At 48.4% G+C, this 22,584-nt stretch overlaps 1 protein-coding gene across 4 annotated transcripts; it reads right to left on the reverse strand.

The window, feature by feature from the left end:
- Positions 1-683: 683 nt before the first annotated feature.
- LOC136452276 (uncharacterized) lies at positions 684-18,177 on the reverse strand. 4 transcript variants are annotated; one of them, XM_066452897.1, is made up of 2 exons: positions 17,118-18,177; positions 684-1,039 (listed from the first exon to the last, which is right to left on the reverse strand). In XM_066452897.1, the coding sequence occupies exons 1-2, from the start codon at positions 18,135-18,137 to the stop codon at positions 1,031-1,033; spliced, it is 1,029 nt and encodes a 342-aa protein (XP_066308994.1). In that variant the 5' UTR covers positions 18,138-18,177; the 3' UTR covers positions 684-1,030. The 4 variants fall into 4 exon arrangements, with proteins under 4 accessions (XP_066308994.1, XP_066308993.1, XP_066308991.1 ...); XM_066452896.1 differs by having other exon boundaries at positions 684-1,044; XM_066452894.1 differs by having other exon boundaries at positions 1,015-1,146.
- Positions 18,178-22,584: the final 4,407 nt, after the last annotated feature.

The following is a 22,584-nucleotide window of genomic DNA, read 5'->3' on the forward strand; positions in this document are numbered from 1 at the left end:
CTATTAATAGGGTTACGTGCACCTCCTACCGAAACCAGCCTGCTCCGATTTTTACTGCTGGTTGCCGAGGTGTTGCCCAAACTGGCGTAGGCTGATTTTAATTGATTTTTGCCAATTTGCTCTCAATTTGATCCTTTTCACTTGTATTTGATTTTTCAGTCTATCTTGGATTCAATCTCCTAATCGTATTTTGGCTATCAATAAGGGTGTTACCATATGTCCATATCATATTATATTGTATATATTTCTCTCTCTCAAAGTCAAGATGTAGCAGTGCACTCCACACTCCACGAGAGAAGAGGGAGCACCATTTGTCAATGCTAAGGAGAGTAATTAGCTAATTAAGCATTATTGTTATTATTGTCATCAACATCATCATCGCCATCTCCCACGAAACATCACGGAAACTCGGAAAGCAAAAACCATTGCAACATAGCTTATGTTGCGTTCCTCTGTCTCCGAAGACGATCGATGGCAACCTCTGCGCGTACGCACACAGGCACAAGCCTCCAGTATTCTTCGCCAGATGGAATCCTCCTGCCCTCCTCCCCTAAACCAAGCTGTCCGTGGAGTTAAACTGCCTGGCACCTAGCAGTGCAACTAGGTACAAATGGAAACCAAGCAAAGATGTTGTCTATTCACATGTTTTGGTAGCTAACAAGTTTTGGAAACCAAGGAAAGATTTTGTCTGTTTCTTGATTGTTATTATCGTCGTATCACATATTCACATTTACGGAAAGAGCAGACTCAATCGGCCCCTATAGTTGTACTTGTACCACACGATCGAAGGGTCCTGATCCACATACGCCTAAAAATGTGTAGCTTACTCCAAAGTCGTATGTCCAACCTAATAGCCTATGCAACATTGAGTCTTTTCACTACATGGCTTGTTGAGCTTGTAGTTGTACACTTCCCGATCTCCATGGGGCACCACAGGTTGCAATTTGGCGCTCCCGATCTCCATGGTAGTAGCGTTGGTACCTCGTCGTTGCCGAACTTCTAGCTCCATGGAGTAATCTGCTTGACACTCCTATGGATGCTTGCCTACCAACAATTCCATTTGTGTCATGTTACGTCAACCAAAATAATGGACGTGATTATGTGAGCAATGCTATTTTTTCTGGCGTACAAGTCCACTTCATGGCACTGAAAGAACAAAATGTTTACAAGAACCTAAGGAGAAATCAAAGATTGCCAAAGTTCAGAGTAACAATTTCATTTGACATAGATGGAATACACGACACTAGTACTACGTTAATTTGAAAAGTCAATAACAACCCAACGCTTTTCTTTGAAAATTCATCAACGGGCCAGAGTCATTGAAAGTACTTGTCATGTATAATATGTGCATGAATTCAGATTCAGCTTTTCTTTTATAGGTTATACCTTCTAGATACTGTTGTAATTGATGGGCTGTAGAGTCATTGAAAGTTCATGGTCAGAAAAACCTGAAAAATCTCAAGGGTCACGTGGTGACGACGGAGCCCATTAGCATCTTGGAGGTCACATGAGTTATGTGTGATATGGGGCATTGGACTCGGAGCCTAAATAACATCTTCCGAAGATCACACGGGGTTGTGTGATGTGAAGAGTTAGTTGGGTCAATGTGTGACAGGGAAGATTGTTAGGTTTAGTCCCACATCGGTAATTGATGGTGGGGAGCACAACATATAAGGCAGGGGCAGGCCTTACCTATCAGGCTATATCTTTTGGGTTGAGTTAGGCCCAAGGCCTTGGTATGTTGTGGGCTCCGGTGGACCTAGGCCTGAAGGGCACCGACTCATGGGTACAGCGAGCCGGGTCGGATTCCGCTGCACACTCTAACATAAATTTTCAATAGAGTAGACATGGTCGTTAGCATTGATTTTCCATTAGGGTTTGGTTGGGAAGTAGCTGCCATCAATCGTCGGCATTGATTTTCCATACTAGCGAATCTATCCATTAGTGTTGAATTTGTGATAATGCGATGATAGAGGGTTATGAGGTGTCTTTTATGGTCATATTACACATTGTTTGCTCTAATAAAAAGGTCAGATTCATATTTGGAGTGCGGGGCACTCGTAACTATAATCGTAGAGATGAGTAAATCACATTACATCTGAAGTGGTTCACAATACATGTATATAGGAGCCTCTATGTCGGATTGTTTAGCTCTGGTAATACCTAGCAACGTGGTCGCATAGATTGATCCAAATGGTTGTACATGAGACACAGAGATTTATACTGGTTTTGGGCCTAGAGAAGCGAGTAAAAGTCATACGTCCAGTTGCTACTTCTTCTTGTATTTGTATGCTCAGTTACAGGGGTTGTTGCTCCTAGCTACAAGGTAGATTTGAATGAGCTGATGGTGTCATGGAGGACATGACGATCGTGGGGTCCTTACCCCTCTTTATATAGGCAGAGGGGTAGGGTTACAACGAGGGCGATCAGCACTACAGATTGGATTCTGAGTTGGTTACAACAAATCAATTATATCCTACCATAGCTATGATGGCGGCAGATATCCTTGATACGTCATGATCTCCAAGTTGGCAGTTGTGTCTAGTCCTTGTGGGCTTCCTCCTTGGTCGTACTCCATTGATGGGCCAGATATATGGTCGGTGAGGGTACCCTAGGCCCATATCTCTGACAATAGCCCCAGCAGGATTTAATGATGGGCTCGTAGAGCTATACCATCCTTTGGGTGCTATGAGCCCTCGTAACGCTCGGGTACCTTAGGTCCCGATGAGCACTTCTTGGGTACCAAGATGCTGGAATACAATCAGAAGGTCCCGAGTATCGGGATGACTGTGCAGGTTGCACTAACTGGCAGTAATGCCTTCCTGAGTTTTGGGATTCCTTCAGGTGGAAGTCTCCCACCCATTTGAACACATCATATGCATGTCATTGAATCCTGTAGAAGATAAGGATAGTGGTGCCTAGGAACTTGAACCATTTTGTTTCCCATGCTTTTACTTTGTGGAACCCTCTCGATGCCTGAGTGCGTTTTTAATGCCAACCACCCACTCCCCTACCACCATCCTCACGGCGCTTATTTAAGTGGGGGGGTAGGGAGGCTGGCAAGTCTCGCTCCTCCTTTCTTCCCCAAATCTCTTAGCCTTAGACAAAGCGTGAGAGTGGAGGCTCTGGTTGGGCGCCATGGTTCATGGCAGTTTCCGGCGGTCGCACCGACACTGGGAGAAGGCTTTCAACACCAGGTTCCATAGAAGCCTAGCGGTGGCTGTTCTCCTTGGGTGTTAGAATAAGTTCCGTGAAGATGGGGAGGAGCAATACCATTGGTGGTCTGGGTCGCTGAAGATGTGACGGTTGGGCTCAACGGTGGTCGACACTAGTGAAAGCTCTAGTTTGGTTTTGGTGAATTGATGAAACCCTTAGTGCTAACCTAGTTTATGAAAGTGATTATGAGATAGGTAGCACATTCCAAGTGGTGAAACAAATGAAGATCATGACATGATGATGGTGATGCCATAGTGATGATTAAGTGCTTGGACTTGAAAAGAAGAAAGAGAAAATCAAAAGGCTCAAGGCAAAGGTATAAGTGGTAGGAGCTTTTTCGGTTTAGTGATCGAGACACTTAGAGAGTGTGATCACATTTAGGTTTGATAGCTGTACTATTAAGAGGGGTGAAACTCGTATCGAAATGCGGTTATCAAAGTACCACTAGATGCTCTAACTCATTGCATATGCGTTTAGGATCTAGTGGAGTGCTAACACCCTTGAAAATAATTGCGAAAGTATGCTAACACATGTGCATAAGGTGATACACTCGGTGGTTGGCATATTTGAGCAAGGGACAGAAACTCCACTGGTGGAGTGTCCACTCGTAGAGTGTGGATAGTCCGACAGTGCCACCAGCGCCCTATACAGAAAAGACAGGGTTTCACTAGTCTCAACTGGACCGGAGCATCCGGTTAGTGGAAGCAGTGAAGATGCTGGCGTCAGTCTTTGACCGAACGCTGGGTCACTTCATGACCGGACATTGACTGGGTGCGTCTGGTCCTGCTGACATAGCAGCGCATAGAGGAGACAGTGAGTGACCGGACGCTGGGTGAGTCCAGTCGGGCATGACAGAACGTGTCTGGTCATGAGTGGAGGCTTACTAGAAGTGACCGAACACTGGGGTCCTATGTCCGATCATGATCCAACTAACATGTCCAGTCGCAGCTAGAACCTTACTAGAAGTGACCGGACACTGGGGTCCTACGTCCGGTCATGGCATTGTGCTACATCCGGTCATCACTTGACCATTGGGATCGGCTGATCAGTATTTGAAGAGAGGGATGACGTGGCAGCCATCCGTTGACTGGATGTTGGCAGGGTGCGTCCAGTCAATCTGACCAAAGCGTCTGATCACCCCGAGCAGTGCCCAGTGAAGGGGTACAATGGCTCTATTTCATGGGGGCTTCTATTTAGCCCCATTGCCAGCTCTAGCTCACTCTCTTGGCCATTTTGCATTGACATAGCAACCTTGTGAGCTTATCCAAAGCCCTCCCACTCATCTCCATCATTGATTCAACATCTTGGTGAGATTGGGAGTGAATCCAAGTGCATTGCTTGAGTGTTTGCATCTAGAGAAACTTGGTGTTCGTGTTTCGCTATGGGATTCACTTGTTACTCTTGGTGGTTGCCACCACCTAGATGGCTTGGAGCGGCGAGGATCATCGAGCGGAGGTTGGTGATTGTCTTCGGCTCTGATCGTGGTGATTGTGAGGGGTTCTTGACCTTTCCCCGATGGAGAGCCAAAAGGTACTCTAGTGGATTGCTCGTGGCTTGTGTGATCCTCATCTTGTGTTGGTTGTGTGGCACCCTATTGAGGGTTTGGTGTGTGATGCCAATTAGCGCGTGAACCTCCAAGTGAGTGAATCGCCACAACGAGGACTAGCTTGCCGGCAAGCAAGTCAACCTCGGTAAAAAATCATTGTGTCATCATTTGATTCTGAGGTGATTGGTCTTCATTGGTATTCATTCTTCTAATTGATTGGCTCCTTCCTCGACATAGCGGTATAACCATCTTGCTCACTCTCTTTTCATTACCGCAAACTAGTTGCCAAGCTCTTTAGTATAGCTGGTTATGAGAGCTTGCTAGTTTGGTTAGTGTGGCTCTTTAGTTAGCATTTGAGAGTGCACTAACTTAGAGTAGTGACATAGCTATTGTGTGGATAGAAACTATATAAACTAGAATTGTGGTAGGTGGCTTGCAATTTTAGTAGGCTAGCGCAATATTTGCTTCGCCTCATAATTGTCCAACCAGTTTGCTAAGTGTTGTTGTAGAAATTTTTAATAGGCTATTCACCCCCCTCTAGCCATTAGGACCTTTCAACTAGAGAGCTCCCCGGGTAAGAATATATGTATGGAATCCTAGAGGACAAAGGGTGGCTTGCTATCACCCCTTTAGCCCATAGATCTCGACCTAGGTGCTCTCGTGTATCGATTCAGATGCTTAGCACCACCGAGTCGATGCCATTCGCTCCTCCCCAACACCAAAGAAGATGGCATGAGCCGCCCTCATCATGGGGCTCCCCTCCTCTTGGATGTTAGAGTTAGCTCCATGAGGTGGGACTCCTAGAAGCATCGTCTATGCTCATGAAGGTCGAAGGTAGGGTGAGAGTCTCGGTGGTCCTTCGTCTGACTTCTACGCTTCATGAGATGTCCATCGCTTTAGTGAAGAAGTTGAACCTATACTTAGAAGACTTATCATAACTATAGCAGTTTCTGATAGATTTTGGTTATTGTAAACCTGATGATGTAAAATATAGTAGGGTTTAATTGAAAAGGAATGACTTTTGTTGATTTTGAACACTACTACCTATGTCCAGATCAGATTTGGTGGTTTCGTCCAGTCAAACCTGACCTAGCATTTTTATAGGCCCTCCTTCCCGACCCGATGGGTAGTTAGTATAACTACGGGTTATGCAAGTGATTCATTTGTGCTCATGAAGGTCGAAGGTGGGGTGAGAGTCTCGGTGCTCCTTTGTCTGACTTCTATGCTTCATGAGATGTCCATCGCTTTAATGGCAAAGTCGAACCTATACTTAGAAGACTTATCATAATTGTAGCAGTTTCTAATAGATTTCGGTTATTGTAAACCTAATGATGTAAAATGTAGCAGGGTTTAATCGAAAAAGAATGACTTGTTGATTTTGAACACTACTACCTATGTCCCGATCAGATTTGGTGGTTTCGTCCAGTCAAACTTGACCTTGCATTTTTACTGAGGCCCCTTCCTGACCTAATGGGTAGTTAGTATAACTACCGGTTATGCAAATGACTCCTTTGTGCTCATGAAGGTCGAAGGCAGGGTGAGAGTCTCGGTCCTTCATCCAACTTCTACGCTTCATGAGATGTCCATCGCTTTAGTGGCAAAGTCAAACCTATACTTAGAAGACTTATCATAACTGTAGCAGTTTCTGATAGATTTTGGTTATTGTAAACCTAATGACATAAAATGTAGCAAGGTTTAATTGAAAAAGAATGACTTTTGTTGATTTTAAACACTACTACCTGTGTCCCAATCAGATTTGGTGGTTTCATCCTGTCAAACCTGACCTTGCATTTTATGGGCCCCCCTTCCTGACTTGATGGGTAGTTAGTATAACTATGGGTTATGCAAGCGATTTGAACTAAAATTCATCTCTGACCAGGCATGGTAGTTTGTGGCTCCTAAAGCTAGCAATCCCGAGAGCTCAAGGATTACTTGGGCAAATAGCGAACACGTGTAAACCTCTGGGGCTATGGTGTATGTTATTCTGTTGAGTTAATAACGGGTAGAACAGGTGACGTCCGCTATCTGGAAGAGGCAGGACAAAGCCTAACCAACTGGGGCACGTCATGAAACTCTTTTTTCCAAATTTTCGGAGCTTGTACTTTGGTTGCAACCATGGGCTGACTAGTTTTCTGATTTCCCCTAGAGGGCACACATCCGCTGAAATAAGGTACTTGGAGCATGTTCGAACATTCGAGGGATTTACTTACCCTCAAGGCTAGAGGTTTTAGGATCGGCTGGTGACCCCCCTGAACATCCCCTTACTCTAGAAATGGCAGGGTTCGGCTTTCATGATTTTGAGCCGGAATCACCGACTACGCCTGCCGCTTTGGTAGGCTATGATGGACTTTGGTGGGTACCAAATGTTGGTCCACCCAGTTTTGCCAGCAATTTTGGGCCTCAAGCCCAGGGTCCATAAGGGTTTTTGACCTAACAGACATTGTCACATCTAGATCCCGCTCCTAGCAGTCATAGTCATGATGCCGAGAAAGACCCTGGGCAAGAAAACCAAAACCATTAGTTTAGTAAGTGAATAAGATATGAGCTTGAAGAGCAAGGGGGATGCAGTCCTATCCCTAGTTCTTCATGGGAGGTGTCGACGGCAACGAAGGAGGATATCAAGAATTTTATGGTTAGGGGGTTCCTAGCACCAAGGGAGCTTTCGGGTTACCGGTGTGCCCTTGGCCAGGATGTGCCCACCCCTGACTTCGATGAGATTGTAGACTTCATCAACTTCTTTCACCACGGATTTGGGGTGCTCATCCACTAGTTCGTCCGAGATCTTCGATACCATGATGCATAGGTACACCACCTGACCCCCAACGGGATCATGCTTCTGGCGATGTTCATTTCCTATTATGAAGATTACATAGGGATCAAACTCCACTGGGTGTTGTTTTGTCGTTGCTTCGACGTTCTTCCTCAATCTAACTGAAAGGTTGCAGGCAGCCTTTGGATCAAGGCAGTCGACAAATCTCCCTTCTTTCACATCGATCTCCCTTCCAACATCCCAAATTGGGTGAAGAAGTGGTTTTATGTTTACGACTGCTTGGCCCTGGCCTTCTCCCACAAGCTCCTACCTCTATCGTTGGCAGAGAAAGAGGAAGTTCTTGAGTCTGAGCAGGAACTATAGGATTATCATCGGAGATGAGGGGTTACCAGTCAGGCTTGCCTGGTGGCCTTCATTTGGAGGTGGATCTAGCCCCTGAGGGAATGAGCGTCCCTAATGTGCGACTCTCCTAACACTGTCAATCCATTGGGGGAGCCCATCAAGCCGATGACTGTGCTTCAGGTGCTGGTTGTTACCAACAAGGTGTTGGGTCTAAAATCCTAGCTCACAGGCAAAGACCATCTAGTAGATCCCCTGAGCTCGAATTCGAGAGATGATGAGAACTCAGTAAGGTGTTAGTTGTTTAGTGACCAGTTGACGACCCACTCCAATTTCATAGTGTAACTTGCTTCGTTTTGCAGGATCACCAGAAGTACCGCTCTAGGGCCCCGTTGGACAGGGCCCAAGAGTAGAGGACCAATGGTGTGGACGCATCCACTAGTAATGGTGAGATGTCCATACTTCGAGAGGAGTTGAGTGCCATCGTCCCTACTCCTTGCCCAGGTCGTGTCGGTCATGTCGTGTTGGGTTTAGGTGTATAGACAAGGAGGCACAGGGCTGCGCCAGAGTCCAGAAGCACCAATGAGGGGGATGAAGCCCCTGAGAGGAAGAAGAGGAGGCAACGTCAAGCATAGGCATCAGTAGTGCTAGGTATGTCAGTTTCCCTTGGCCAGTCATGGCCTTGGTTTATATGAATTCGGCTTACCCTGAGTTGTTCACAGTGTCGAGGGCTCTGGGGTCACCCAGGCCCACCAATGATAAGCTGTTAGCTAGGATGGTCTCGATCGTTGGTAGCTTCGGCCCAAAGGTGGAGTATGTCCCCTTTTAGCATGGTTCTAGAACCTCACGCAGGGGGTTAAAGAAACCTATGCTGCTAGATGTTCCTAGTGATGAGAACATGTAAGTTCAATTCCTATATCTTGCGATCTTGTCGGGTGATGGGTTCCTGATTCTTACTGTTTCGACGCAGTTCTTGGTCGAAGACCTAGTCAACCGAGAGTTGCCCAAAGCAATCATGCTAGACAGCGCTAACGAGACCATAGCTCCAGGAGTTTGCCAGAACGAGAGTGAGGACTTGAGTATTTCAGAGAGGATTTGGGTCGCTTGTATCCTTAATGACTTCATAGCTGGTTTCGACACAGGTGTGTTGCCTTTGGAGGATGCTTAGGAAGATGTTTCTTCGATGATCAGGGGGGCTGTGTAGGGTGGACCTACTCGGGTCCCCAGTGTGGGTACCCAAGGGAAAGAGCCTATCATTGAGCTAGTTTGTGAGTTTGGCCTGTTGAAGCTAGCCCTCGAAGTTATTCTAGAGGACGGCCTCGCTAGGGTGTTACTGTGGGTTGACTCTCCCCATAGGTGGACGACGCCCACCTGGTCCCTCTCGGGTTTTGGACTAAACAAGGAAGGGGAGGTCCATTGCTGCAAGCTTTTGATGCTGAAGGTGAGAGCTTGTTAGATGATGTCGAGGAGTGGCAGCGTCTCATCTCTAGTTTTGGAGAGCTGGAGGAGATGGCAAAACAAGCGAATAGTCTGTTCGCTGTGCTATGAGCCTTGGCTAATGCCATGAAGGCCAAGGGCATCACGACTAGGGATTCTCTTAGTGCTACCTTGGAGGTATGATCCACGTCGGGTGCCCTAGCCCCTAAGCATTGGGTGCCCTTGGTTTATACTTGGGGCCACTCAGTGGACCTGATGGGTCTAGCCCCCAAGTCTTTGGTTGATTCATTCTAAATGAATCTAAGACTTATGTCATCTTGTTCTGGTAGTATCTTTAGAAGAGTTCCTCAGCCAAGTCCGCGTCCATCTAGGAGAGGTTCTCTCAACCGAGCGATGAAGCGAAGGTGCGGATAGCTAAGCTGGAGAGGGAGGTGGTGGCCCTAAAGCGCCATCAGGAATGAGACCCAAGGTAGGGTTTCCACCAGGACCTTCCTCCTTAATATTTGGTAGGGCTTGTAAAACCTTTATTACCTTTTTAGTAGCTGCCGAGGCTATTATCAGGTTGCCTCAAGAGAAGGCTGCTTTCTGTGCCTTTGGCTCCACATACTGGAGGGAGAGGCAGAAGTGAGTGCTTGCTCAGGAAGAGACGGAGAAGCTCTGGAAGTAAATCCAAGGTGTGTTTTGTTTTTGGCAATGAATCATATCACGATTGTATGTGGATTTTGGACTGATACACTGTGTTCACAGCGAAGTCGGCTAAGGTGAGATTCCTTAAGGATGAGCTTGTTGAGTGTAAGTCCAATTATGTGAACCTAGAGGCTATGGCTGCTGAAGCTGAGCGGCTGCATGCAGAGACCCTTTTGGCCATGGAGGCGGAGTACGTGTCTTGGGTGTCATCCTTTGAAGGTGAGCTCTAGAGTGTTGTCGGGGCTAGCCGTGTTGGCTACCAGATGGCCTATGCTCAGCTAGGAGGGCTTGCCTCTACGTCAGAGGTGGCTTCCCAACTAAGGGGGATCCTAAGGTGACTAGAGGAAGTTGCCTAGTACAGCTTATCCATCAAAGCGCACATGGCACTAGTGACCGTTGAGACAATCTACACTGACTTGAACATCGGCTCTATCAGGGGGAAACCTACTGACATAGATCCCTTACTATATAGGCAGATTCAGCAATAGGTCATAGAGCCTTTAGAGGCCATCATTCACGATGTGGATCTCTCCATGATAGTGCAGGGCAGTATGCCTGATTCATCGAAGGATTCGAGCAGCGCTTGAGGCCGTCTTATAATGTGCTACACCTGACTTTGTATGCTCTATCTTTCATTGTGTTTAGTTTTTTATGTTGGTTTAAGTTTTGGACCAACTACTTAGGGATTATTCGGCCAAAATGAAACATTTTGATCGAGTCCATGCAAGGTCTTGTTAAGCCACTTATACCATTTCAAGGCCTATGAGACATTGATCGATCAAGAAAGTAAAAGTAGGCGGCACACACGGGTATCATTTTAGCCCCCGAGTACATTGATAAGTTAGTATAACATATGAACATGCTAGACAAGAACACAACAGCTACAAAGGTTAGCCCCCGAGCAACTCAGAGAGGTTCTTCATAAGGTACTCGAGAGATCGCAATTTATTCATGTAATAAATAAACATTCTTTGCAAGATGTAGATGATAACTAAAAGTAGGAAAAGATAAAATGCTGACATAACCATGGGTCATTGGCTTCCTTCTCAAGATCCAACGACGAGGGCCGTAGGGGTCGAAGTCGACGATGGGGTCAAGGATGACATGTCGAGGGTGACGACTGGCTATTGATCCAGGGCCATCAACAGGAGCTTCTTTCCTGGCCTCGAGCAAGGGAGGCTCAAAGCCCCTGACTCTAGGTTGTTTGCTTCCACATGCTTGACGGCGTCCCTCTCGCATTGGTAGGTGCTCTGGAAGTTTCCCGACACTGTGATCACGCCACATGGTCATGGCATCTTTAGCTTGTGGTAGGCATAGTTCGGGATAGCCATGAACTTGATGTAGCACGACCTCCTGAATATGGCACTGTAGGGTCCTTGGAAGTCGACAACTTCAAAGGAGAGTGTCTCCTTTCAGTAGTGTACCACATCATTGAATGTCATAGAGAGGTCTATCGTGCCTAGGGGCATGACGCACCACCCAGGGACTATGCTGTGGAAGGGGGATTGCGATGCATGTAGCTTCCTTATGTCCACATTGAACTTGTCAAAGGCATCCCTATAAAGGATGTTGATGCCACTACCTCCGTCCATGAGGATCTTCGTCACCCTTGTTTTCTCGATGACCACAGTTACCACCAGAGGGAATCGGCCCACCTCAACCACCCGGTCTAGATGATTGGTTCGATCGTAAGTAATTGGCCGTTCTAACCAGCATAGGTATAGTAGGGTGGCCGATGCGGTCACAGTGATACATCTATGAGTCAACTTCTATAGTGTTAGATCCTAATAGGCTTAAGGGCCACCGAAGATGAGCATAGAGCTTCTAGCAGCTGCTTCAGGGCTTTGATCATCATCACGATCTCCAGAGCACCCTTCTTGATCTGTCCGCCTCTTAGCTTCTAGAACGACACGCTTGTGATAAGCGACGCAATCTTTGGCAAGGTGGGTGACAACGAAGCCATGATTCTAACATGGGCTATTCATGATCCTTTCGAACATGTCTTGATAGGCCTGTCTCTTATGAGGGATCGAGGCTATTCTCGGGATGGTGTACTTGAGCCTGATCGGTGGTTGGGCCTGATTCTCAGGAGTTGTTGAATGTCGGGCAGGGCTACGAGTATCGTGTTCCTGCTTCCACACGTTGATCAACATGTGAGCATCTTGCCTGTTCCCTAGTCGACAATAGATTGGGGTGGGAGGGCGATATGCTCTAGGTCCTCCCATTGGTCAGCCCCTGGTCCTAGGAAAGCATTGCCGACGATCGTGTGGGGCAAGCCCATGATGTGCCTCGAGAGTCTCTCAACTAAGTCGTGACTTTTGAGTTATCGGGTGCATCATTGGTTCAGCCCTGGTAGCCGATTGAAGCAACCTAACAGTCCCATAGGGTTGATAGGACAAGTTTTGGCCGCCCACAGGATGGGTGTGCTCGACCTAAATCTACTGAGTGTTAGGAGATTGGTTGAGCTATTGTCAAAGGTGATTGTTCTCCACTTCGAGATCATCATTCTGACGAAGGAGGCGTAGGCGCGCTTCATCGCTGGTCTCATACGGGGCATCTGAGATGGTAATGTCTCCCGATGGTGGGGCTACACTTTTGAGCGCAGGCTTCTCGACTACTTCTTGAGGTGGCTTGGGGTCTTGTAGATTCATATAACACTCAGGTTGATCTTGGGACTTGGTGCCATCCTCTTCGGGTGGTCCCTTCCATAGCTCTAGGTTATTGAGGACGAACTGATCATACTCATCGAGATCGAAATCTAGGATAGGCTCGTCGTCCTCAACGTGTTCCCAATCTTCCGGCGTGTCAGCCATGTCTTCGTCACCGTTAGCGATCATCCCGATGAACTGGGTAATTAGGTTGTCAAAACATTTAGGAGAATGGGAACCACAGATGGGATGGTCCTTGGTATGGGTTTGGTGGGTTCTGCCAGGGCTTGTTGAAGCCAACTAGAGTAGGTTGCCGCTGCTTTCCTTAATTCGGACAGAAAGCCAGGAAGGAAGTGATTGGGTGGCAATTGTAGATCCGATCAAGGGGTCCAGTTTGGATCTGCCCAGAGTTGGAGGGTGGCCTCAAGATCACTCTCTCAGCCGAGCTTGGTGAAGATGTCACGTCTGTAGCGGCTGAAATGTTGGACGAGAGCGCAAGGCCCAACATCACAGCTTCCTCCAATCAGGCAAAGAACGCACAGATCGGGGAGGCTGCTCCTCCTCCATGGGTAGTTTGGGTTTTTGTAGATACAAGTCCCCAAACTGGCCGACGATGAAGTTAAGGCTGCCAAAGGTGACCTTCTCGCTCGACTGCATCCTCTTTGTGGTGGCGTCGATGTTGATAATGATTCCCATCTGAAACATAATATTAATCTGAACACGAAAGGCCTTTACCTGGCGTGCCAACTTTCGGATTGTTTAGCTTCGGCAATGCCTAGCAACGTGGTTGCATAGATTGATCCAGATGGTTGCACACAAGACATAGAGATTTACACTGGTTTGGGCCCCTAGAAGATAGAGGGCCTTGGTGAAGATGTCGGCATATTGGGATGTTGTTGGAACATGGAGTATGCGGACTTGACCGATAGCAACGCAATCTTGAACAAAGTGCAGGTCGATCTCGACATGCTTGGTACATTGGTGCTGAACCGGATTATTGAAGAGATAGACAACACTTATGTTGTCAAAATAAACTAATGTAGCACAACGAAGAGGGTAGCGAAGCTCATCAAGACGCTGGCGCAACCACGAAACTTCAGCAACAGCATTCACGACGACCCAATATTCAGCCTCAGCGCTAGAACGATTGAGAGACGGTCTGTTGTCGCTTGGAGGACTAGGAAACCAAGTTGTCAACAAGGAATACTGCATAGCCAGATGTCAATTGACGAGTATCAGGACAACTAGCCCAATCGACATCAGAATAGACAATAAGGTCCACCGGTGGTGAGCGGCGAAGAGTTATGCCATGTGATAGAGTGCCTTAGAGATAGTGTAGGATGTGCTTTAGTCCAGCAAGGTGAGGTTCCTGGGGATCATGCATATATAGGCAAATCTGTTGAACTGCAAACGCGATATCTGGCTGCATGAATGTCAAATATTGTACAGCACTAGCGAGACCACGATTCTGTGTTGAATCATCAACAGGTGGACCATCATCTAAGAATTTGTGTGGATGTCGACGGAGGTGCTGCTAGGCTTGCAAGCACTCATATCGGCGCGCTCCAGCTCCAAAATATCAAGTGTGTACTACTACTGAGAGAAAACGTCCATCATCTCGGTGGGTGACAGAGACTCCTAGGAAGTGATGAAGTTGACCCTTATCAGTCATAAAGAACTCTTGCTGAAGTGCTGCAATAATATGTCGGAGAAGTCGAGTAGACGATGTAGTGAGAACAATCTCATCGACATATAGCAGGAGATAGACCACATTAGAACCCTGGTGATAGGTGAACAGTGACATATCTGACTTTGCCTCAACAAATCCAAGTGAGAGGCGGTGGGAAGCGGAAAGGTCCATGTATAATGTGAACAATCATCAATTACAACAAGATAGTACTTGTAGCCTGAAACATTAGCAATATGTGATGTCCGGAGGTCACAATGTATTAAATCAAATTTATTGGGAGGGGGCTCTAGAACTAGAAGAAGTAAAAGTCAAGCGCACATGGTGCCCGAGCTGACAAGCATGACACAGATGTTTGGGATCATCTTTATTACACGGAATTATATTGGAGCTAATAAGCTTAGACAAAGCTTCCCAGCCAAGGTGTTCGAGACGACGTTGATGCCAAAGAGAGGTGGGGGCTACAACAAGGGCGGCGATGCCGGTGGAGGGTAGGAAGAACAGATAGAGGTCACTAAAGCTATTGCACCTGGCGATCACATTCTTGGTTTGCATGTCCTTCACAGAAAGACCAAACGGGTCAAATTTGATGGAACAATTATTATCGGTGGTAAAACAACAAACAGAAACCAAATTCTTAATGATGCTAGGGGCGACTAAAACATTATTAAGAATAAGATTATGGTGTGGAGATGAAAAAAATGAGACCCGAGATGAGTAACAGGAAAGTAACACCCCATTACCAACAATGATAGATGGAGTGTAGGATGAAGGAGGGGAAACAATAGAGAGTGTACCTACGTTCGATGTCATGTGGGAGCCCTTGCCAGAGTCGCCGTTCCACTCAGAAGGTGCCGAAGGGGGGTTCAACGTCATCATGCTGAACGAGTGAGCCAAGGATGGTTGATCCCATGAACCGTCTTGCATAGGGTTCCACGGCTGCTGTGGGTGCAGTGGTGATGGCATCATCTACTGCTGCAGTGGTAGAGAAGCCGGCGTGAACTGCTGTACAGGCGGAGCGCCCGACGCTCCCCCATAGGGTCGGGATGGCCGTAGGGAGGGAACCCGAAGGTGCCTAGTGGTGTAGTAGCCATCACCGGAGGTGGACGGGGGGCGACCATGGGGGTGCGGTCGTACGACCACATCTACATTGTGCCCACCCAAGGGTGGACAAAGGACGAATGCGGCGCAGCAGCACCACCCGGAGCAGACAACAAAGAACTGAGGGGAGCGCCGAACTTGCCCCCATGACCATAGCGATGGTGGTTGTTGTAGTTGTGTTGTGGACCGTTGGGTTGGAGGGACCGGCCGGGCGCGATGGTGAAGGGCTTGCCGGACTAGTCGGGCGTGGCGGAGTGTCGGCCACCATGGCCGCGGGTGGAGACAGTGGCACGGCATCAAGATCGATCTCCTCCAGTTGTAGGTGAGTGTGGGCCTCAACGAACGTGGGGAACGGGCGATGCATCTTCATGTTCGACACCATGTGGCGAAACTTGCCGTTGAGGCCGCGAAGGAGAGTAAGGACCATCTGACGATCACTGATGGGATCACCGAACTCACCCAGGGCGACAGCCATGGTTTCAAGGCGGCGGCAATAATCCCCAACGGACATAGATCCTTGACGGAGGTTGCGAAACTGAGTCTCAAGCAGTAGCGCACGGGACTCACTGTGATTGAGGAACTCATCCTCGAGGAACCGCCAGGCGCCGCAAGCGTTGAACGAGTGAATCATCAAGGACTGAAGGAGGAACTCATCCACGTCAACACCATGCAGCCCATCTGGACCCAAATAGGGCGGTCCGACAGGGCTTGATCGTAGATGACGTGGCGAGTTAGCGCATACTTGCCTAGCACCAAGAGGAAGAGGCCGCGCCATTTGCTGAAGTTGTTGGTGGCCGAATCCAGGGTGGCCGGGATCAACTCCTTGATATTGAGGACGGCGGTGGCCTGCTCCCAGAGCGCGGCACGATCGGCCTCATGTTGGTCGAGGGCGAGCGAGCGCTGGCGAGCGGCTTCAGCAAGGCTTGCAGCCTCGTCAGCGACGGCTTCATCAGCCATGGGGCCCGGCGACTACGGCTTGGCGAGCACACGGAGGGCGCCGGCGATCCAGTCAGCGGCTGCCTGGCGAGGGACGGCACAGGCAGGCGAGCAGTCAGCGACGGCGCGTGGAGCAGAAGGGTAAAGGATCAGTGGTGAATGATACCATGTAACCATAGAGGTGAATAAATTACATTACATTTGGTGAGGTTCACGGTACATTTATATAGGAGCCCGAGGCAAACGTGGAAGCTAAGCTAGATGGAGAGCCATATGTTACACAAGTACTAAGGATAATAAACGCTAACAGTAACAACTCCAAGGGAACAAAAATTGTGTTGGACTTGTGAAGTTGTGATAGCAAAATTCACATCATACAGAGTGGACGAGCATCTCCAACAGATTGCTTCTACAACCTCCCATAATACACTACTCTCATGGTGTTGTAACCCATTTGCTACGATTTTGAGGTTTGTGGTGAAATTATATAAAAGTTACACCCTAATTAGTAACTTACCTAGAGCGCGAAATTCCCGCCTAATTTTCTCTGTCCTACAGCGGTTTAATTAGGATTTGCAGAACACAGGCAGGTCCCGACTAATTTGGCTGTTTGATGTAATAATCGTTTTTTTTTCAAAAATCCAAAAGTTGAGAAAGCACAGAAATGCACCCCGACCATTGGTCTTTTTCATTTTCAATAAAAACAGAGCATGCTGGGCACAAGAAAGCAGAGCAGAAACGACCACGTACCCAGAGGTTAGACGTGGTCACGCTGGGGAGGCTCCGGTTCCTCCTAAACCTGGTGATCCTCACCGAGCCCCTCGGGGAGCCGTCGTCCTCCTCCGAGGAGACCTCGCGCCCGTCGTTGGGCCTCCCGCGACGGTGATCGTCGCCGCCGAAGCAGGTGGACACGGATGATGAGGAGTCCGACGATCCCGGCGAGCACCACGGGGCGTCCGTACCCGCCGCGTCGCGCTCATGGTAGCCGCATCTGTGCTTGTTGCTTCCCGCCGCCGCCCTACGCTTGCTCCAGGTCCGAGAGAAGAGTGCCACGCCGGCGCTCGTCGTCCGTCGTAAGGCAGCGCCGCCGCTCCGGGCCCACCTCGGCGTCCTCCTGCCGCCGCCGGCGCCGGCGTAGTAGGGGCCTTGGAACACGGTCTTGGGGGACGACAGCGGGGTGTCCGCCGTGGTGAACGACGCTGGCACCTGCTGCAGCCGCGGGGGCAGCTTCAGCGGCAGTGGACGCGCCTGGTCCGCGTGGCCGCTGCCCTGACGGATGTCCGCCGCGGCGAACGACGCTGGCACCTGCTGCAGCCGCGGGGGCAGCTTCAGCGGCAGGGGGCGCGCCTCGTCCGCGTGGCCGCTGCTGTCCTGATGATCGCCAGTTTCGCCTTCGGGAACGGGGTCAGCGTTGGCAGCAGCCGGAGTCGTTGCGGCGGCGCAGGCGGTAGGCGACGCCTTGGGCATCCCGGGCGTCTCCTCCCAGAGGAACGGCACGGTGACGAGCGAGGGGCGCGGCGTCGTGTCCGGCGGGCCCGAGAACGCTGCGCCGCCGGCGCCCAGGTCGGCCAGCCGGCCGGAGCGCGCGCGGACGGCGAACAGCGCGGGCGGCGGCGGCGGCGTGTCCGGCGGGCCCGAGAACGCTGCGCCGCCGGCGCCCAGGTCGGCCACCCGGCCGGAGCGCGCGTGGACGGCGAACAGCAGGGGCGGCTGCGGGAGAGAGTGGGACGCCGGCTTCCTGCATGGTGCCGCCGCAGCGTCCGCGTCCATGGTTTGGCTGGTTAGTGGTGCTTGCACAACAGTGGAAGTGTATCGTGCGCAGTCTGGGTGGTTGTGTTGGATGGAAATGGTGAGTGGAGCACGGAGACGTACGCGTCAGCGTCAGCGACACGGTAACTGCGGAGGCGGAGGAGGAGGAGACGGGAGTGGCTGAAGAATCGGAGGGGAGCGTCGTCGTCCGAACGCGTGAGCGTGACTGCGTTGCACGAGCGATGCATGAAACAAAAAGACCCAGCATTGTATGCGTTCCATACTTCCATGGCGCCAATAGACGTGACGTGATCGCTTAGCTACCAGTCTGTCACCATGGAGCCTGTTGCCTGGTTGGTTTATGGACTAATAAGATAGGCTAATACTGATTTAATGTGAAAGAAAAATACTATTGACTGTCTAACTAACAAACGAACATACTGTAGGACAAATAAAATCAAGTGCTCCGTCCTCCCACCAAATTGTAGCAACAGTTTGTTACTGTTAAACTGTCCAAAGCTCTAGTAATGGAGTGGTTTATTTGCAGCCACAAAACTTTAAATTGGGATTTGCTGGGTACTCGGTCCTTTGATATCAAGGTTCTTATCACTGAGGAAGAAGTACAAGGGTATTATTCAAGGCGAACTATTAGCAAATCTTTAGATAGACTTAATTTTTGTAGGTAACATGATAAAAATGCTAACACTTTTCTTTTCTTTAAGCTAGACATTGTCAAGGCATTTGACGCTATCAGAGCATCTTCAAGAGTCTTTTTAAAACTTACCATCTGAATCATCATTTGGAGATTTATTTACATAAAAATTATTTTTTTATGTTTCCACTCTCTAACAACTTTTCTATATTTTGTGCACACTCTAAAGAACCATTCTCGCTATCTATTTTTTGTTAGAGATAAATCCGGAATAGAGAATAACTATATTTAGGGCCTATCTGGCAGGGCTCCGGCTCCTCCAAAAACAGCTCCGGCTCTGGCTCCTCTGAAAGAAGTGGCTCCTCTGAACAAGCTAAAGCTATTCTGAAAAACGTTTGGGCAAAACAGCTCCTCCTATTTTTCTAGAACGGATGACAGATGGTAAATGTTATAATACCCCTACCTATTATTTTACTATGGTGCAAATCTAGTTAAACCCAACGTAGAAAAATTAGTTTTACTATTTTTTATATTTATGTGATTTATTACGTATTTTACAAGTATCCGGTGATTTGGTCGGTTTTAGAGAAAGCTAACGGTTGCTTTTTTTATTGGGAACCCTGGTCTATTTCTAAATTATTGGAGTCATTTTTTATTTTATTTCTCTCTTGTATTTTTACATTAGGAACCATATCTTTTCTCCTATTCTTGCTAGCAGCTCCTTCTCTTTCTTTACTACACGCACAGGCACAGCATGCGCACACATGAAAACTGGCCGGCCTCACTGTGACCGACGCTCGAACCAGTGGAGGGCCACTGCATCCTTTCGCGCCCTGACCAAGGGCAAGGAGGAGCCTGGAGAAACTCGTTTTCGTGCTCCGTTGGTGCAGTAGAAAAGGGCTCCGGCTCCGTTGCGGCTTTGTCGGCAGAGCTGTTTTTTTTTAAAACTGAGAGCCGACGGTTATATTAAAAAGCAGATGAAGGGACTGAGCAAAAATAAATCGATACAATTCCAGTCGATTGGATTAGGACCTCAACACGCACCGAAACACCAACTTAAAGAAAAAAACAACAGCCGTCAGAACGGGACATCGACACGAGCCGCAACTCAACAAGACACGCTTCACCGCCACTAAACTACCACGAACTGGTCACTGCACTATACCGCCCCCGGAAGACAAAGCTGTCAAGATAAAATCGCCCTCGCCACCGCTTGCGCCGTCGTTGCCGACGATGTCCCACACCGAGTAGCCCACTGCTAAGTAGGGCTGACCGCCGTAATCTGTTGCAAGCCATGTAGCCCATCCACAATCAGATCCTCTTGCGCCGTCTCTGAAAATGATGTCCCACACCGAGCAGCCCACTGCTAAGCAGGGCTACCCACGGCAAGCTGACAAACCGACGCGAGAGGAGCTGCATTCAGCGTACACCAAGCCGACCCTACCCGTCGAGACCCACACGCATGCACCACAACTTCTCGTAGCCTAGCTGTCTCATCGAAGGTAGAAGTGCCACACACGCCCTTCGGTTGCCGGTCAGAAGGCTCCTTGCGCTAAAACAGCCGCCACTAAGCGGGACCACCCACCGCCACACCACGTAGTTCACCTCGGCAACGCAAGTCTGATGGTCACCACCTCCCACGTCGGCCTCCTCGCCAACTCCATGGGTGCCTCTCATGCCGGCATCCTCGCCAACTTCATGGTCACAACTCACCAACTACCAAACAGATGCGAAGCCCTCCAATCGCCATGCTAAACGCCCTCCTCCCGACCACCTTTTGTCACAATGTACACCAGAAACTCGAATCCTCAGCTAGGCCTCCACCTTCCTCGCCACATTGGTGGCGGCTGTCATAGACTATGCACTCGATTCGATTGGCGATTTGAAGGCGCCTGGTCCGGACGGCATGTCGGCAGTCTAATTCAAGGAGTTTTAGGATATTGTTGGGGAGAAGCGGACATTCGAAGTGCTGCATGTGCTTAATGGGCAAAAAATCCTTGATGGGTGGAATGACACAGTAATTGCATTGATCCTGAATACTGAGCGACCTAAAAAGGTGAGTGAACTCTGGCCGATAAGGTTATATAACATGGTGTATATCAAAAGTGTTATCCCGCATGACATTATAACATCGAACCAGAGTGCATTTGTTCCGGGGAGGCTAATATCAGACAACATTTTGATTGCTTGAGATCACACACTATTTGATGAATAAAAGGGAAGGAGATTTGGTCTATGTAGCGGTAAAATTAGATGTGAGTAAGGATGGGGTTTGTTGAACAATGGATTAGCTTGATTATGGAATGCACAATAGTTGTGTCATATAGGATCAAAGTGAATGGGGAGTTGACTAATAGCTTCGAACCTGAGAGAGGGTTGCGGCAGGTTGACTTCTTGTCACCCTACTTATTCCTTCTCTGTGCAAAAGGCTTCTCTGCTTTGCTTCAAAAGGTAGAAAGGGATGGTATGATTGCTGGAGTTAAAATCTACCAGGCTGCACTGAGTATTTCACACCTGTTGTTCACCGACAACTTGCTTATTCGTATTCATGCGACGGAGGGGGTCGCCAAATAGCTTCAGAACATCCTTGATCTATATGAGCATTGTTGTGGGAAGATGATTAACAAAGCAAAGTCAATCATCTCTCTAGTAGAAATACAAAGGGGCAACAGAAGAGTGAAGTCTGTGATCTGCTACAAGTTACAAAAGAAACAATGAGTGCAAAATATCTTGGTCTACCTATGTGTGTGGGTGGATCAAAAAATGGTGCATGTGCTTACTTGAAGGACCAGATTTGGAAACAGATACGAGGGCGGAAAGAAAAGTTTCTACATTGGGCGAGAAAGGAAATTCTAATCAAAGCAATGGCTCAAGCCATTGCTACATTTACGATGGACTGCTTTGATCTAACAAAGTCCTTATGTGACCAAATTAGCTCTATGGTATGTGGGTTCTAGTGGAACTAGTAAGAGGGGAAGCACAACATTCACTGGTTGGGTCAAGACACAATGATGAAACCAGAACATGAAGGGGGTTTGGGATTCAGAGATATTCATGCTTTTGAACCTCATAATGCTGGCAAAACAAGGTTGTCGGCAATGGAAACACCTTGACTCTTTATGCGCTCGGTTCTTGAAAGCAAAGTATTTTGCGAACTCATCAGTGTTGGAGGCTAAACCCAAATTGGGTATGTCATACACTTGGCGAAGCGTGTTGTAGGGTATTGAAGTGATGAAGGCTATGATCTAGAGGGTCGGAGATGGTAGGAACCTGAAAATATGGGCCGACCCATGGTTACCAAGGGACTACTCAAGGAAACCAATCACTCCTAGAGGCGCCAACTTTCTTACATACGTTGAAGAGCTAATTAACCCTATATCGGGCACCTAGGATGAAGAACTGATCAAAGACACTTTTGGTTAGGAAGATATTCGAATTATTTTAGCCCTGCCGGTTCTGGATAGGAATGAGAACATGTTAGTGTGGTACTTTGACAAAAGAAGAAGATTCAGTGTCCAAAGCGCATACGAGGTTTGTTGGGATGACCTTCTTAGGAACAAGACTCGGGGATGCGAGCAAGGAGGAAGTAACCCGACCAACGACTCTGTGTGGTGCAAAATTTGTGAAATGAAAAGTCCAAACAAAATAAAACACTTCCTATTGTGTAATGAGGACATCACTTCTTCATCACATACAAGCCAAGGAGAGGAGGAGGTCTAGCATGGGCGTCCAATTCATCTTTTTCATGGTGGAGGCCCAGTCCAACTGAAGTTGGAGCCCATATCGGGTTCTAGGACCAGTCTGCCTTAAACTGGC

The sequence above is a fragment of the Miscanthus floridulus genome, chromosome 5 (assembly GCF_019320115.1).
Source record: "Miscanthus floridulus cultivar M001 chromosome 5, ASM1932011v1, whole genome shotgun sequence".
NCBI lineage: Eukaryota > Viridiplantae > Streptophyta > Magnoliopsida > Poales > Poaceae > Miscanthus > Miscanthus floridulus.

Coding starts and splice junctions, on each gene's coding strand:
- LOC136452276 (XM_066452894.1), bottom strand. CDS start 18,137: ATGGACGCGGACGCTGCGGCGGCACCATGCAGGAAGCCGGCGTCCCAC. Junction 1,147..17,117: donor TGACCACGTCTAACCTCTGG/GTACGTGGTCGT, acceptor TTGTTCTTTCAG/TGCCATGAAGTGGACTTGTA.